An 18034-nucleotide genomic window follows, 5' to 3' on the forward strand; every position below is an offset into this window, starting at 1 on the left:
TATGACAGAAACCACTTGAAGCCAGGGGTTCTGCCACATACCCCACACCCCTAGTTCTTAGCACCTGTTTCCATCTCTGTGCTCCATGACTCCCTGGTTTGTAACTTCTTGTGGTTTCTGTTCAGACTCTTGTCATCTCTGTGGACTTTGCATTTTGGGATGGTTGTCAGTTCCATACCTTTGCACCTGATGCTGAATACACAATCCTGTTTCTTTCATCCACGTGAAGCTGATAGAGATGCTGCTCTCCAGACTTATTGTCCAGAATGGAAAATTTCTCTCTGCCAGAAACTAAATTCCAGATGCGCAGAGTGTAATCCATGGCAGCTGAGACAGCACAAGTCCCTTTTCCAAACACTTTCACACACTTCACCTCAGCTACAATACAGCAAAGAGAAACATTAGCTTAACAGGGGACTCCCCATACTTTCAAAACTTGGAAGAGTGCACAAATAACATAAACTGAGAAATGTCTGCTCTGCTTATAACTCGGGAATGACTGGACACAGACAGTTAATGTCCTTGTAATGCAGTGAGAAAAATTCCCCAGTGAGGGTCAATGGGGACTTAATGGCATTCTACAGCAATGTTAGAGGGGGTGGTTTCAATCCATTAAATAGCTCTCAGTTGCCACATTCTAAAATCACTTTAATTATGGGCAATCACTTAATCTGTTTAAGGGATGCTACATGGAATGGCACAGTTTAGACCTAAAATATGTTTGGCGCAGCTTCATCTTCAAGGTCTGTGTGTTGCCACCACACAGAAGCTCTCTGTATAGTATAAGAAGTCGAGAACCATGCCCCCTTTAAAAGGCTCACCAGAGTGCCCAATCAAGGTATGCATAACCTCAATATCCTCCATGATCCACACAACCATTGTGCCATCCTGGGAGCCTGCCACCAGCAACCTGTGATCAGAACTGAGCTCCAGCACTGTCACACCTGCAATTAGACATGCATAGAAAGGGAGTCTGCAGACACAGCAGTAAGAGAGGATACAACTAGAGAACTGCTGCTGTAGTGTCCTTTCCTACCTGTGATAGCAGCAAGTCTCTTACTGACTTTGAGAGTTACGTTATAAGAGACCAACCAGGCTAGTATAGGTTCCCGCAAACACTTGTGGCTCTGTGTTTGTTTATATTGTGAATACCACTAAGTGACATGTTTCCTTTGGTGCAGTAAAAGCAGTCACAAATGGAAATGGTGCTAAATTCAGCAGGAAAGACAAAATTAACAGGTGGACCATACGATTCCTCTGTGTTACAGACAGAGGAAATAAAGAAAGTGTCCCATCTCATTATATACACAATAATGCAACCTAGCAAAATCCTGTTTTTACAGGGATATTCACTTTCTTTTGGGCAAACAGTCTATGAGCTTTATCATCTTCATCTTGGGAAGGGGTGAGCAAGCAGATTTTGTGCCTAGGCTAAGATACCTAGGCTCACTAGGCTGTAGTGAGCTGGTGCATTAGTGCACTGTGCCAATTATTCAGAAATCACTAGGTGGAATTAATAACTAGAAACAATTAAATCATATATCAGTAAACCTCATGGTAACATAAGCATACTGGAATGAGCTCAAAGGGGACCTTGGCTGAGTCCCCTTTGTGGTGCAATATTTACCTGTGCCTATAGGGAGAAGTATAATATCCAGAATTTACAACATTGCTAGTTTACTCCCCCAGGAACTGAGGCCATTGCTGATCCCTATACTCAGAAGCAGGTCAGGGTCCAGATGCCCAATATCAGGTGTTCATGGAGATAGCTCAGTGGTTTGTGCATTGGCCTGCTAAACCTAGGGCTGTGAGCTCAATCCTTGAGGAGGCTATTTAGGGATTGGGGTAAATAGATGTCAGGAACATTGCTTGGTCTTACTGAAAGGGCAGGGGACTGGACTAGATGACCTCTTAAGGTCCCCTTTGGTTTTAGGAGGTGTGTATGTGTATCTCCAATTACCTTACAGGTAAGTCTGAACTCTAAAGTGCCAGTCAGAGTTTCTTATAGCAGCTTTCAAGGTTCCCTTTTTGTGCCCTGGTGTTAGCAATTTGCACAATCCTGCCAGCTAGGTTACAGAAAATCACAAATTGCTAAAGCAAACAAACTTGCTCAGGAAGGCCTTGGAAATCCCACCCTGTTTCCCAGGCACCACATAGCAAATGTCAGAGAAGCTGTAGGACAAAGAGATTCACAGGGAGTGGGCCATCTCCTCACGTGTAGTCCCTATGCTTCTGGTCTCATTAAGGAGATTGGTTTCTGTCAGCTCCCTTGCCCTGAGCAAAGGCTTTCTTACCTTTTAGAAATGCAGTCTTCGTCATCTTAAGAGGCCCACCAGGTGGCTGGAGGAATCCACTCAGTGGGACGAGAACAGGATGGGGACAGACATTGAGCCAGTTCAGACACTGCTGGCACAGCTTTCCAATTAGATCAGGATAGGAAAGCATGAAAACATGCAGCCTGGCCAGCACCTCAGTGTATATAATACTCACTTCTAAGAAGCAAAAGAAAAGAAATTTTAAAAACGCTCCTAGCATAAGTGTGAATGGCCATTGCAGTCATTTAATATGGAATGCACTGTGCAGACCACCAGCTTATAATGAACAGGTGTGAGTTTGCCCTTCCCTGGCTAGGTACTCAGATATGGCAGGGATGGGAGCAGTATAAAAACTTGGATGTATTTAACTGGGTGTTAGAGAATTTCCATTGGGAGCATGGTGTGAATTGTATGAATCTCTCTAATCAGTGGTAACACTGCCAGGGGTTCCAAGTGGCTAGTCAACACAAATAGTGAAGGGGGTGTGAAGGGCCTTCTGGATATGGAGTGAACTGCTCTGATCTAATAAACAAAATGCTTGTTGGAAAGAAATTGCAGGTTCTTCCTCAGAGACCCATAAATGACCAAGGAATGATTTAATCATTAGTAATAATTGCTCGGGAAGAAACGTCCTCTAGGCAAGCAAAGATTCCAACCCTTCCACAAAGCAGATGAACCTATGTCTAGCTGCCTTATGGGCAGGAAGTGACTCTTACCTATATTACCATCTATAAAGGCAAGTGCTGGTTTTAAAAGGAGAAAGGTGTCTTGCACAAGGCGTAGCTCTGGGCAGTTAATACGCTCATTGCACATGGCAAAGTCATTGGTAATGCCCTGAATTCCAGTGGCAACAATTTTGCAGATGATCCAGTTCATATTCCCTGCAGAAAAAAGAGTACTGACCATCAGAGCAGTGAACACTGGGCACAAGAAAAAAACTTGCAGGTCAGGTGTCGTGCTCCTGGTGATAGTGGGGAAGCCACACTCCTATCTCTTCTTAAACTTCGGGAAGAGCAGGACCATGGGTTTATGTTTTTCTACGTGACTGGATTATGGATTATAGGGATTCTGAAGTGTCAAGGGGTGACAATTTGTGAAGAGAATCTATTGTCCTTTTTCACAACTTTCCCTCTCAGTCTCATTTTTGATGCTGTTGGCAGCTGCTAGTGCTTTCAACAGAGAACTGTTACGTGAATTGTGCGCCTCCCTTGCATGCAGAAGTGAAGCATGTTCACTGTTGAACATTGTCCCCGGCCCTTACCAAGCACATCTTGCATTAGATCCTCAATTCTCCCAGCACCGAGTAAGTGAAAAGGTAGTTCACTCAGCTTCCTCTGATTTGCAATGGTATCAGAGAACCAAAGTGGCTGAGGTGCTACCTGGGAAAAGGAGAAGCAGGAGGTGATGAGGGAGAACCCAGGTGAGATACAGATAGTGGATTAATTTCAATAATGCTCCAGTGCTGTGGTATTATCAACTCATGGTGTGACTTCCATGCCACAGCCTTAGTGACATGCTAGCTGCAGCAATATTGCATCAAGAGCACAGCAGAGCCATCAGGAAAACTGGTACAAGCCAATTCCCTGTTATGTGGGGTTACCAGCAATGGACAAAGTGGTGCTGATACAATAAAAGCCACCCACAAATATTCTGCCCTAATTCTCAGTGCCCTCTGTTCCCATTCCCTGCCCTGCAATGGGGTATGGAGGACCTTGGACCAGAACCTGGAACCACCAAGAGTGCTTGCTGAGGTGCCTCACCTTTCTGTCAACATTCAGAGGTTTGCCAAGAAGTGGAAGTGTAAGGGACTTCTTCCTGCCCCTGCTCCAAGTCCCCCTGAAGAAATCTGCCAGGAGCAAGTGACGCTTGGTTTGGTCTTGGACTGGTAAATAGCGATTCTGCACCACTTCAGTAAACTGTCTGCAAGAGAAAAGACGTAGAAGAGACGCTGAGAAGGGACTCCAGGGACTGGGGTTCCAGTGAGCCTTAGCATTGTTGGCAAAGGACAGTTGAGCTGACGTAGGGAGCCATCCCACATACAGGAGTTTATGCCTACTCATCTTGTGTTCCTACTGTACCTGTGAGCCAGGCCAAGAAGTGCAAAGCCATCTGCCTGCCTCTCTTCCAAGCACTCTCCAATGTCATGGCGCAGTCGTGCCCACAGCAGAGGAGGAAATCGCAGGATGGTTTTACATGGAGGAGGGCAGTGCTGGTAAATCTCACAGAGAATCTCATTGTCAAGGGACAAAATGTCCTTCAGCTCAGCATCTGAGAGCCCATTCCTGGTTTGGGAATGACAGAGCAGGAGAGATTAGTCCTCTCTTCCCCACTGTGTACATTAGTCTCCAAAGAGGGAGGGTGAGCAGTGTCTTTATTCCTTACACACAAGCATTCTCACTCACTCACTCATTCATCTCTGCATTCTCCAGTTGGCCCCACACCAGAAATCCATTGAGCTGCTGTTCAGAGGGAGTCCAGCTCTGGGCAAGAAAGATGTGCACAGCCTGTTCACCCTCCCTAATCTCCACTAGGCAGGCTTAGTGGAGAGCTCAAAGCCTGGAGGAACACTGGAGATCAATTACCTACCTGCCAGACTGAGCCAGTGTGGCAGGTAAGAGAAGGGAGGTTGTACTTCCCAAAAGCACATTCACAGCCTGGAGAAGTAGGAAGCTGCTGTTGCCTGCAGCTGTGTTTAGTCATTGAGATTCCCCCAGGCAAAAGGAGCAGTCAAATGGTGCAAGATGCTCCAAAAGGGTGTGTGGCACTATGTAGGAGTGTGAGAGGGAGGCCAGGCAAGGCAGGGATTAAACAAGGCCTGTTAGCTCAATCAGCCGCACCCTGGTTCACCTGTGGCCAGTGTCAGGCTTGGAGGGGTATAAAAGGAGGGAAGCCACCTCGGTTTGGGGCTGACCAGTCAAGAGGCAGAAGCTGGCTCTGAGGCAGGAGGCCCCACGCCAGAGCTGCTGCCTGGTCAGCCTTCAGAGGACGCAGCCCAGGACCCTCCCTCAGGTACTGAGGGGAGTGGGGAGCCCCCCCCAGGGGAACCCCTCTCCCACCAAAGAGGGAACTAGATTCTCGGGACCACACCCCAGACTCAACCCATAGACTCTCGGGTGGAAGCCAAGGACCCACCCAACAGGCCCTGGCCAGGGGGCGCCTAGCTACTAGGCCATCCGGTCCCAGAGGTGAACCACTCACATGTGGTCGAGAATGTGAGCATAGCCCGGCCCTGCGGAAGGGCTGTCCCACTGTGCCAGCCACAGACCCAGCAAGTGTGAACCACTGAAGCAATGGAGCCCCTGCTGAAGTGGATGGTGGAGCAACAGCCCGGCCAGCAGCAGCAGCAACAGCAGCAGCTGCTCCAACAGATGGCTCACCAGCAGCAGCAACTAATTGGGGAATTAGCAACTCACCAGCAACAGCTGATGCTGCAGGTAACTTCCCTGATACAATCCCGAACCCTGGATGGGCTGCCAGCGCCAGCACCAGCACCAATCAAACTCACAAAGGTGGGCCCAGAAGATGACCCAGAAGCATTCTTGGAGACATTTCAGCGGATGGCCACTGTAGCCCAGTTGGCCCGAGGGCAATGGGCAGCCATCTTGGCACCTTACTTGACAGGGGTTGCTCAAACTGCCTATCGGGCACTGGACGCTGTAGCTGCTCAGGACTATACCCAGGTCGAGGCAGCAATCCTGGATGCTCTGGATGTCTCAGAAGAGACTTTCTGCCAGCATTTCCGTGGGGAAGTATGGGCGCCTGGAACCCAGCCTGCCACATTGCCCAGAAGCTGCAGGATGCCTGCTGGAGGTGGTTGAAGCCCGAAACAAAGTCTGGGGCGCAGATAGTCAAGCAGATCCTGCTTGAACAGTTCACAGAGATTCTGCCCTCTGGGGGAAGGGAGTGGGTGATGAAGAACTGTCCGGAGGATATGACGACAGCCATCCAGTTGATGAAGAATTATCTAGCAGCCAAGTCCCTGGGGATGACTCCCTCTGTCAGCCCCAGGTCAGCCAGAGGTACCCCGGCATGAGGGACAGAGGGGGGCCAGGAGTCACAAGGCCAGGGTGGGCCATGGCGCCTGCCGTTCCTTCCTGGGCCCCAAAAGACTCGGAGTTACTGGGCTAACCCTGGACTTCAACCCCTGGGCCCTGAATCAACCTGCCACCTCCTCCCTAGGGAACCCAGCCACCTCTTGGACAAGGTAACAGTGACCCCACTCATGCCCCAACATGGAGATCCGGTTCCACATCCATCCCTGCCGCGGGCCCCTCGAGGAGACCCCCCCCGAATGCCAGCCTGGAACAGGACTCCTGCTTCACACGTGGGGGCAGTGGGCACTGGTCCCGAGACTGCCCATACATGGAGTGCAACTTTGGGAAGCTCTGGACCCCGCAAACATGGATGCACTCCCAAGGCCCTGCCAAGCTGACCATCCCTGTGTTTCTCGATGGGACAGAGGCAATTGGGCTGATCAACTCAGGGTGTGTCCAGACCCTGGTCCAGCAAGCACTTGTGCCTGATGTCGGACCTCCCCAAGGCACCATCAGGCTGCAGTGTGTCCATGGGGATGTCAAGGCCTACCCCTGCACCCAGGTGACCCTACGGGTGGGAAGGCACGAAGAACCAGCCATGGTCAGCCTGGCCCCAGCTCTTGCCTATCCGGTAATACTGGGTAGAGACTGGGGACGTATTCATGAACTACTAGCAGGACTTGGGAAGCCTTCAGCTAGGGAACTGCAATCCCAGCCATTGAGCACAGGGAAGGTAGCGACTGCAAATCTGGCTGGAGTAGGAGAAGTGGTGGACCCAGGGGAAGAGACTTCCCAGGGACCAGCCCTAGCCCAGGTGGACCCGAGCCCCCATCAGCTGGAGAGGGAGTCACCCCCACTGCCTGAATCTGCAGTCCTCGCACGGCCCTCGGACTTTATGCAGGAGCAGCGGGCGGATGAGACACTGAGCCGAGCATACGATCAGGTGGTAGCAGTGAATAGGGAGGCCACCGGAGCCCATCCAGCTGGACAGTTCCCCCATTTTGAAATCCAGGGAGACCGTCTCTACCACGTAGAGAAGGACCCACAGACAGGAGAAGTCCACCATCAGCTCCTGGTCCCCCAACCATATCAGAGAGAGGTCATGCGGCTTGCCCACGCCATCCCCATGGGGGGACACCTGAGGAGAGGCAAGACACTGGCCCTGAATCCTGGCCTGCTTCTTTTGGCTTGGCATCCACAGAGAGGTTGCAGACTTCTGTGTCTCTTGCCCAGAGTGCCAGCTCACCGCCGTGGAGAAGGCCCACGGAGAAGGCCCCATTAGTTCCCCTCCCACTTGTAAGTATACCCTTCGAGTGGATTGGTGTTGATATAGTTGGCCCCCTGGAGAAGAGTGCCACTGGATACCGGTTCATCCTCGTTGTTGATTATGCAACTCGGTACCCGGAAGGCCGTGCCGCTATGCTCCATGAGTGCCAAGAGGGGGGCAACTGAGCTCATGAACATCTTTGCTTGGGTCGGGGGCTGATGGGAGATCCTAACGGATCAAGGGACAAACTTTATGTCCCAAATGGTGCAACAACTTTGCCGGCTGCTAAAGATCAAGACCCTCCGAACGTCCATCTACCACCCCCAGATCGATGGACTAGTAGAAAGCTTCAATCGGACTTTGAAGGCAATGCTCTGCAAATTTGTTCTGACAGATGCACGTCACTGGGAACAGCTCCTCCCTGCCCTCATGTTTGCAGTTCAGGAGGTGCCCCAGGCCTCCTCAGGGTTTTCACCCTTTGAACTCCTGTATGGGAGGCAGCCACGGGGAGTCTGCACCTATTGAGAGAGATGTGGAAGGAACAGCCCTCCCAAAGTAATAATGTGGTGCAATATGTGCTCAACAAATGGGAGAGGCTTGAAACTCTAGGTACGTTTGCCCAAGAGAACCTCCTCCGAGCTCAGAAGGCCCAGGAGGCAACTTACAACAAACAAGCAAGACTCCGCAAGTTTCAGCCGGGGCATTGAGTGCTACTGCTATTACCAAGTACTGACTCTAAGCTCCTCGCCCCCTGGCACAGCCCTTACGAGATCATCCGGCGAGTAGGCCCAGTGAACTATGAGGCAGACCAGCCGGATAAGCATAAGGGGTGGCAGATCTACTATGTAAACCTCTTAAAACCCTGGAAGGCCCAGGAAGGGCTACTAATCACCTACTACCTGCTAGACCCTGAACTGGGGCCCCAGGCAGCTGAGGTGGCAGACCCTGGGGAGGTAGAGATTGGGCCCATCCTTACCCCGGAGCAGAGACTTCACGCCCAGAAGTTAGTTGCTGACTCTTCCTCAGTCTTTTCAATGAAACCCAGTCGAGCTCACCTGGCTGTCCACCATATCCACACCGATCCCAGGGTTAAGGTCTGAGAAATGTCTGGACCCCTTCCCCAAAAGTTGAGAGAGGTGGTAAAGCAAGAACTGCAGTTGATGTTAGCGCTGGGGGTAATTGAGAAATCTTTCAGCGAATGGAAAAGCCAGATAGTCCTAGTCCCCAAGCTGGATGGGAGCACCCGGTTTTGCATCAACTTCCGGAAGTCAATCCAAATTTGATGCCTGCCCATGCCCGGGGTAGATGAGTTGCTTGATCGGCTTGGGGAAGCTGAATACATCACTACCCTCAACTTAACAAAGGGCTATTGGCAAATCCCCCTCACGCCTGAGCCCAAGGAGAAGATGGCTTTCTCCACTCCCTTTGGGCTCCTCCAGTTCTGGACCATGCCCTGTGGGCTGCATGGTCCCCCATCTATGTTCCAGCACCTAATGGATCGGCTTCTACTTCCCCATAGCCAATACACTGCAGCATATTTGGACAATATAGTGATCTGTAGCTGTGATTGGCAGACCCACCTACAACATGTGTCTGCCGTATTGCAGTCCCTCCAAGAAGCAGGACTGACAGAGAACCCAGCAAAATGCCGCCTCGGAAGGGATGAGACCACCTACTTAGGGTACATCTTGGAGAAGGGCATGGTATGCTCCGTAGTGGGGAAGGTCCAAGCCCTCCAGCAGTATGCCCCTCCATCCTCGAAAAGACAGGTACACCAGTTCCTGGGGTTAGCAGGGTATTACTGCCACTTCATCCCGGGCTTCTCCTCCATCACTGCCCCTCTTACCGACCTCTTCAAGAAAGAGGTTCCCAACTGCGTCCCATGGATCCCAGCTTGTAAGGAAGCTTTCCAGGCCCCAAAGGCCCAACTCTGCCAAGAACCAGTCCTGTACAGCCCCGACTTCTCGAAGGAGTTCCTGCTACAGACGGATGCCTCGGATGTTGGGGTGGGAGCGATGCTCTCCCAAATTGTGGGAGGCGCAGAGCACCTGATTCTTTGTCAGCCATAAACCCTTCCCAAGGGAGAAGGCCTACTCAGTAATAGAGAAAGAGGCCTTAGGAGTCAAATGGGCCATAGACTCCCTTCGATACGACCTTCTGGGCAGACACTTTACCCTCGTCATCAACCACGCCCCCCTGCGCTGGCTACAGGTGATGAAAGAGACAAACCCCAGAATCATGAGGTGGTACCTCTCCCTCCAACCCTTCTCCTTCCAGATCCAGCATCGTGCAGGAAAGGATCACGCAAATGCGGACTTCTTTCTAGGGGAGAAGGAACACAGTTGGGGGAGGGGCATACCCCTGTGGGGGTCTTGGGGGGTGGGGGTGTAGGAGTGTGAAAGGGAGGCCAGGCAAGGCAGGGGTTAAACAAGCTCAGTTTGGGGCTGACCAGCCAATAGGCAGGAGCTGGCTCTGAGGCAGGAGGCCCCAGGCCAGAGCTGCCACCTGGTCAGTCGCTGGAGGACACAGCCCAGGACCCTCCCCCAGGTACTGAGGGGAGTGGGGAGCCCCTCCACAGGGGAACCCCTCTCCTGCCAAAGGGGGAACTAGATTCTTGGAGCCATGCCCCAGACTCAACCCATAAACTCTTGGGTGGGAACTGAGGACCCACCCAATTAGGCCATCTGGTCCTAGAGGTGAACAGCTCACACAGTACTTACCGTGAGGAGGCAATATAGCCCAGTACATGTGCCACCAGCACTGTGCCATGCAGCTTTTCCAGTCTCGTGCACAGATGGTGCATGGCCTCTTGGGCTGTGACAGCAATTGTCAGTGCTGAAGGCAGCATGTAGGATGTCCATTTCTTGGCCTCATTGAAGGCCATCCTCAATAGCTGGGGGTGCCCACCTTCAGGGAAGCTGTGCTGGAGAACAGTCTTCTGAGCTGGGCTTAGCTTCCGTCTCACTGATGCCAACAGCACCTCCAACATTTTCCAACCTTCCTCTCTGGTTAAAGGACCCACTTCAAAGTAAGCCTCGGGCTCAGGCATGGCCTCTTGGAGAGTTTCCAGAATCCCATGCTCTGCTGGTGAAGTGGAGACAACTATGTGAACCTTTGGTGGACAGTCTTTAGGCAGCCAGTAGAGTCTGTGGGCACTATCAGCTGGGCTTAGCTGGTCCACAGAGTCAAAGAACAGTGCCAGTGACTGCACGCCAATGTGAGAGACAGTGAGGAGGAGGTTATGGAAGAAGAGAATTAAATCACTGCAAGCCTGTGTAACCTGGACAGGAAGAGGTGGCAAACCAAATGCTAAACACACCTGTAAGCAAATGTCTCTCAGTAGACTGTGGATTGCCGAGCTGAGCTGGGATGTTCCCAGATGGCGAATTACAACCACAGTCTCCTGCCCCAGGACAGTTCGCACCTGCTCAGACAGTTTGCACATCAAGGCTGTCTTTCCAGAGCCTGGAAGCCCATAGAGAGTGAGGGGGGTGTGAACATGGTCATCATTCTGTCGGATGCTTTGAAAAATGTTATCCAGTAAGTCCTGTCTCCCACAGAATATTCTGCAGTTGGCCAGGCACAGCCTCATGTGGTGGCTCAGCTCCTGCAAAAGCCCTTCTGGCTCTTCACTGCTCTGCCCTCGGTATCGGAGGCTTTTCAGGATGTGATGATTGGTGGCAGTAATGAACTGTTCACACAGCTCATTCAGGTACTTGGTATGTCGCTTGTTTTGGGAATTCACAGCGTGTGCATTGCACGGGACTGTGTGCACTTTGAGAAGCTGAGGGGAATGGTTTGCAATTTTTGCCTTGAGTCTGAGGAGGAGCTGTTGGGCTTCATTGTCAAGTCTGCCATCTTCCTCTGTATTCACCAGCTCAGTGCTTGTCCCTTCCAGCAGGTGTCTGTCAAGGCCCTCTACCTCTCTGATGAATATGGAACCAGCTAAGTCGTTCTCTTGGGTGCTGAGGAGGCAGTGTTCAGTTTCCCACTCTGTTTCTACAAAAGTGGGGGGGAACTGTGTAAAACATTCACATCCAGGAAAGAGCAGAGGAGAAGCCACAGCCTAAATCAACCTAGCACACTCCTACCCACCCACCCATGGGCAATCAAAATAGAGTTAAAGGCCCATCTTCTCCGGATTGCCAGAAAGAAGACAAAAAAACAGGGTGCAGGGGGAGAGCCCTGCTTGACTCTGACCATTGTCTCATGTTGGGGCATACCTGATTTGTCATAGCAATGCCTCTGTTCCTGGCTGATGAGACCATGCTTCTCAGCTTCCTGAGCTGCCAGGCGCAGTGCTGAGCTCAAGTCTCTCTTCATGCTCCTCCAGGCCTTCACATTTTCCTGGTGCTGAGCCTGGCTGGCAGCAGGGCGGCAATAGGGCAGGTGGTCAGTAAATGGCTGCAGGACGTACACAGAAGGAATGGCATTCTCATCCTTCCAGTACCACAATGTCAGGAGATGTTTGGCTGTGGGGTACCCTGTCAGTTGTGCAATCAGGGCTTCAAACTCCTTCTCTTCAATAAGTCGGGGGAGGGTTCGTTGTCCATAGTGATTCCCAAGCAGCCCCTGCAGCAGACGGACCAGAAAAAGCCCATCATACTCATCAGCATCAATATCTGCAGGCAAATGTGGGAACTCATACTCTTCAGTATGCAACAATAAATCCCTAAGTTCCTGAAAACAGGAATGGGCTTATGCCTGGAAGCTGGGCGAGGCCTGTGCTGGGGAACTGGACCAGAGCTGTGGCCCTGATAGCTGGACTAATGCATTGGGCCTCAAGCTGAGGCTCATGGAGCCAGATCCATTGTGGAGGCAGTCTGGGTATGGCTGTTTGGTTATGAAATTACTTGACTGCCACTAGCCACATCTGCAGAATTCAAGTTAAAACAGCTAATGAGAGTATCAGAACTGTCAGAGCAGATCACATTCCTCTGAGGCACACACAGTAGCCTGGTGCTGAAGTTCTAATTGATGCTCTCTCTGAGACATGGCTGGCTTTGAAGCCAGGAGACTCTTGGGGAAATCAGATGCATCTTACACAACTGCCTAACGACTTATTTACTTGCACACTGCTCTAGCCACAGCAGGGCCCTCCCCAGGGCCAGCCCCTTACCAGGACTGGCCACTTGCTAGTGCAGGACTCTCTTTTTTTGTTCTGTCAGCAGCTTTTCTTCTGTCTTTCGGAACTATAATCAACTCCAAACAATCAGGTGCGTGTGGCTCCAGAACAGGTGGCTGATACTGTTGCCCCAGCTCTTTGGGGTCTGACAGGCCTTCATATTGTGTTCTGATCAGATCTTTAATACTATGCCTGTCACCACAGTGCTAGGGCACCTGAAGGAGGGGCAGCAAACAGGTCATGAAAGAGATTGCCAGGACATGCAGCCTTCAACACCTGGAAGTAGTCAGAGGAGCCCCAGTTCCCTCCCTTTGTGTGGGGCAGAGCAGTGGATCAGATATGTTCACTCTTTATCACTGGGGGATGCTGTGGGGGTATATTTCTTATTCTTTGCCAAATGCTTTCCTGTGAAGATTTTTTCTGGACTGTTTACTTTTCCAGTGAATGTCACCCAGACTCTCAGGTGCTAAGCAGGAGATAGAGCTCTTGAGCCGTGTCTACACTAGCCAAAAACTTTGAAATGGCCATTTCGAAGTTTACTAATGAAGTGCTGAAATACATATTCAGTGCCTCATTAGGATGCGGGCAGCTGGGGCACTTCAAAATTGATGCGGCTCGCTGTCACGCGGCTCATCCAGACGGGGCTCTTTTTCAAAAGGACCCCGGCAACTTTGAAGTCCCCTTATTCCTGTGAGCAGAGGGGAATAAAGGGACTTCGAAGTAGCTGGGGTCCTTTTGAAAAGGAGCCCTGTCTGGATGAGTTGTGTCAATTTCGAAGTGCTGCGGCCACCCGCATGCTAATGAGGTGCTGAATATGTATTTCAGCGCTTCATTAGTAAACTTTGAAATGGCCATTTGCACGGCCATTTCAAAGTTTTTGGCTAGTGTAGACGTAGCCTTGGAGTGATAGATGGCACTACACACTCACCTCTTATTCTGTCTGACTCCTAGCTCTGGCTGCTTCTCCAGTATGCACAGTCTTCTGCCCCACAGCCCCTTTCTCCAGTGCTGTAGTTCTGCTATCCTGAACAGTCAGTGTCTTCGGTGCTGGCATTGACATGTGCCATGTGTATACTTTGAAGGTCAAACCTCAACTGGTTGCTGAAATTTCCCTCTCCTGCTACCTGATGAAATACTTTTGAAGCCTTCTCCTCCCTCCGTCCCCGCACAGGTAATGACAAGCACCCTGATCATTTCTCTGTGTTGCTAAAAATACTCCTGGAACTCCCCATGAGCTCAGTAAGTTATGGCTGTGTGAGGCCAGCCCCACATCTTCCTTGGAGTGTATCTGAGCATGCACCTTTTGTACTTACAATAAAAGTGGGACCCACTGACAGTTTTTGACAGCATTCAATCTCTTCCAGACAGAGTTGTGTGCTCATGTGATCAATGTCAATAATGTCACAAACACCCCATCTCAGGTCAATTACCTGCAGAACAGCAAAAAATCACAGGGATGCTTCACAGTGAGCACAGGGAGAATAATTCACAGTATCAGGAAATGGCAGTGATATAAAGAGACAAAACTTCCCCATCATTTTAATTTCATGATGCTGAAATCAATCAGGCCCCTGTGACTTGTTGACTAGAAACTTGGGGGAGACATAGAGACATGTAATTTATTTCCAGGGGTATTTATAAGTAGGTACAAATTTGGGAATCTGAACCATAGACAGCCTGGCATGTGACTCAAAGTTTTGTTCAGGTCAAGGAAACTTGTTAATCTGGGGGATGTTTGTTACAATATTCATATATTGCCTCATTATGGGGTAAAAGAATAATGATCCCCAGCTTTGCAATAACCTCTTTGATGCCAAAAGTTCTGCACAGATGATACATACTGGGATAATTTCAGCTATTCCTGAAGTGCATCTGTCTCTGTGGTGGAAAACAGAACAGCTGTTTATCGGTGTAGAGAGAGCACAGAATAACTTCTCCAACTGAGCTGGGAGCTAGGATGTGATGTGAGAACCAATAGGCCAAAACAGCCCTTTCTGGAAGCTCCTCAGCCTTTAGGGAGGCTGGGAAGTCAGGGAGCATTTGTAAGGTGTGGATCACTTTTTGCCCACATCTCACATACTTTGATGGGAAATAGTAACAAAGAGGTAGCCATGTTAATCTGTATTTTAACAAAACAAAACAGCAGTCATGTAGCACTTTAAAGACTAACAGAATCACCTAATAAATCATTTTGTTAGTCTTTAAAGTGCTACATGATTGATGTTTTGTTTTTTTATACTTTGATGGGCTGCAGGCAGGCCAGAAAGCATCAGCAATAATCTGTGCTGCGGCAAATAGCTTACCTCAAACATTAACCTGTGCTTCTGACAGAAGGCCTGGATCTCAGGGTATGCTGCTTCAAGCAGAGTTTCTCTTTCTGTAGCCATGTCTGCAAGAAAATAAGTAAGTACAGTGGTCATACTGGGTCATACTAATGGTTCATCTAGCCCAGTACCCTGTCTTCTGACAGTGGCCAATGCCAGTTGCTTCACAGGGAATGAACAGAATAGATGATCACCAAATGAAGGATTTGTGCAGCACCATAGCAAAAGTTAGGAATCTAGTTGTTAATCAGCCTACTCATCAGCACTAGGGTTTCAGATTTAAAAACCCTGTTCAGATGAACATCTGTCTAATCTAGCTGGACTTCATACTCTCCTCATTAGAGTACTGTGTGACAATCAGCATTATCGTTTCCTGCTGTGTGCAGACTCAGGCACACATTATGGCATTGGTTACATGAAGTCATATTTTAAACTTTTTCTTCATAAGGCTGAGAAACATGGTGTGGATGTTGTTTATTTTATGTATTTGTTTGTTTGTTTTAAATGCAAGCTGAGCAAGAATAGACTTCAAGGTAGCTTCGTTCTGTCAAGAACCACACAGCAGCCTTGATCCAGGGAAATGCATTTCCTCTCCCTCCAAATGCATTTCATATTGTTAAATCCCACTCACATCTGGGACTGATCAGCTCCTCTGTTGGCCATCTCGCTAGAAGAATAAAGGACTCAGTAACCCCTAGAGAGGTCCATCTGCATGGGACAGAGCTGCATTTGTGAAACTTCTCTGGCAGCTGTGTGTGAGCATGGGTGGGAGCGTGCACACCTCAGCATGTGTTGAGTGGATATGTATGAATGTGCATATGTGTGTGTGGAGAGCAAGACGGATGTGTATTTGCAGTAAGTTGTGTAGGATAAGTAGTACATAGGTGGTTGTGGTAGTTCTCCTCCTCCTCCTATTTGCTCTTTGGTTTTCTTTGTTGCAGCCCTGATAGAGCACTCTCAGTTGGATCTCATCTGGCTGCTGTGTTTGGATCCCAAGAGACTACACCACTGTTCTCTTAAGTATCCCTTGGTCAAAATAGGCTGCAGCACAGTCTCACTCTTTGGCTGTTATGGTACTCCTCCTCAGCACAGGCTTTTTTCTGTTACCCCTTCACAGAAAATGGCACTTCATGGCCCTGCTGTCCTAGGCGCCCAGGATCAGAGCTCACTTCCCAAATTTTCCAGTAGCTTAAACACAACCTTTTCCAGGATCCAACCCTGTGGGCACTCTTGTTTACAGTTCTCCCATCCTGAGATACGATAGTGGAAGCAGAAAGACCCAGATTTTGCAAAGGCTTAAACATCAAACACTTATTTAGCTAGCTCAAGAAATACGCAGACAAAAGAACAATACAACTTCATGCATTTCACTAATTAATTTCCTCATTGCTCTCGAATTTTCTTTGTGCTAAGGTCAGATATCTTTAAGGAGACCAGAGTCCCCTCTCCTGGGCATGGCTACTTCTCTGAAATACAGAATCTTTCTTTCTTCTGCACCCAGTTCCACCCTCTTTAGTTGGTCCTGCAGTTAAAAAGGACCCCTCATCTGTGAAAACATACCCCCTTGTTCCTCTGTTTTGCCCAAGCTTCCATTGTTCTGTGACTCTCTGTTCACAAGAACTCTGTTTTATAAGACACAGCACTAGTACCTGGCCTTTGTTCACCTGGTTAGGGATTTTACACCCTCTAGAACCCTTTCCATTGCACAGCAGTTAGATAAAATTGGTTTAACACTGGCCATTGCATTGTCCGAGTGCTCCTCTTTAAATGGGAGCCATCAAGATTTAATAACCATACTTGTCCCTGGTTTGAGAGATGCAGCATAGCCTCTGACAGCAGACAACTGACTCCACATACACTTATCTGGTGTCCCATCAGAAAATCTGTTCTTTTGTTTGCTTTTACCCTTATACAGATTTCGTGGGGGAGACTAGTGTTTCTCAGACTGGGAGTTCTGACCGAGGGGTATTGGAAGGTTATTTTAGGTGGAATGCATTACTGCCACCTTACTCTGTGTTATTTTCAGAGCTGCCATCAGCAACTACAATGAACCACATTCAGGGGACCCATTGCATTTAGCCTCTCTAAAGCCACTTGAGAGTCAGCCTTGTGTACCAGCCAGCATCTCTTGGCCTCTTGCACCATGTAATGTACTGCAGGCTGCACCATCTGCATTGGCTATGCAATTAGTGCCGGAATCCTTCTCTCTCAGACGCTGTCTGCATGCTGAGGCAATGGTGGTAGCAACAGCATGCACCTAACTTGGAATAAAATGCATCAAACTGCAGCCACCTTCACCTTTTAACATGGAGCTGTAACTCCCATGGCAGACATGATTCTCTGCCAAATCAAGCAGCTAAGTCAAGCAGCCTGGCCATGTTGCCATTCAGGCTGCAAAAGACATTTGGCATCTAAAGCACATCACAGGTTATTTACCTGAAGAAGCTGAGCTGATGAAGATTCGGACCAGACTGGACGGTTGGAAGGGCAAAGCAATCATCTTACCCTGGAGAAAGTCCCGGCATATGTCCGGGCTGAGGCAGCTGAGACTCATGTAGGTGTCTTCACTCCCTGCCTTCTTGCTTGGAGAGGACACTATGCTTTACAGAAGAATCTATTCAAATAAGTGGCAGGAATGAGACCCAGCAACTGGCACTAATGAGCAGTTCAGCACTTGGAGCCTGCCCCCTTGAGAGTTCCCACATCACGCCAGAGAACAGAACATTGTGGGTTTTGTTCTTTCACTTTTAAACAGGACCAGTTAAAATCCTCAGCTGTTTAAATAGAAAAATTAGGAAGATTTAAAGAGTTGAGTCTGTGGTGATAGCTGTGAAAGTGGCCCCTTGCAACACAGGGGCTTGGCTGCATCCCAAGAGGGCAGCCATCTCTGTAGCAACCAGTGTTTGTCACTTTGGCAAATCCTCTGGGTTTTCTAAAAGTGACAGACTCGAGTGTGCTCTTAGTCAGGG

At 49.5% G+C, this 18034-nt stretch overlaps 1 protein-coding gene across 1 annotated transcript in view; it reads right to left on the minus strand.

Annotated features, from left to right (window-relative positions):
• NWD1 (NACHT and WD repeat domain containing 1) overlaps nt 1–15128 on the minus strand; it is a 28417-nt gene extending 13289 nt beyond the window's left edge. The window contains exons 1-11 of the mRNA XM_074977982.1: nt 15045–15128; nt 14055–14171; nt 11840–12188; nt 10337–11615; nt 4394–4597; nt 4076–4235; nt 3577–3694; nt 3032–3196; nt 2295–2492; nt 822–944; nt 179–378 (exon numbers count right to left, since the gene is read on the minus strand). Coding sequence (XP_074834083.1) covers nt 179–378; nt 822–944; nt 2295–2492; nt 3032–3196; nt 3577–3694; nt 4076–4235; nt 4394–4597; nt 10337–11615; nt 11840–12188; nt 14055–14171; nt 15045–15128 — 2997 coding nt within the window. The remainder of the gene's footprint in view (nt 1–178; nt 379–821; nt 945–2294; nt 2493–3031; nt 3197–3576; nt 3695–4075; nt 4236–4393; nt 4598–10336; nt 11616–11839; nt 12189–14054; nt 14172–15044) is intronic.
• Between the last annotated feature and the right edge of the window lie 2906 nt (nt 15129–18034).

This window comes from Carettochelys insculpta, chromosome 27 (genome assembly GCF_033958435.1).
Source record: "Carettochelys insculpta isolate YL-2023 chromosome 27, ASM3395843v1, whole genome shotgun sequence".
Lineage (NCBI taxonomy): Eukaryota > Metazoa > Chordata > Testudines > Carettochelyidae > Carettochelys > Carettochelys insculpta.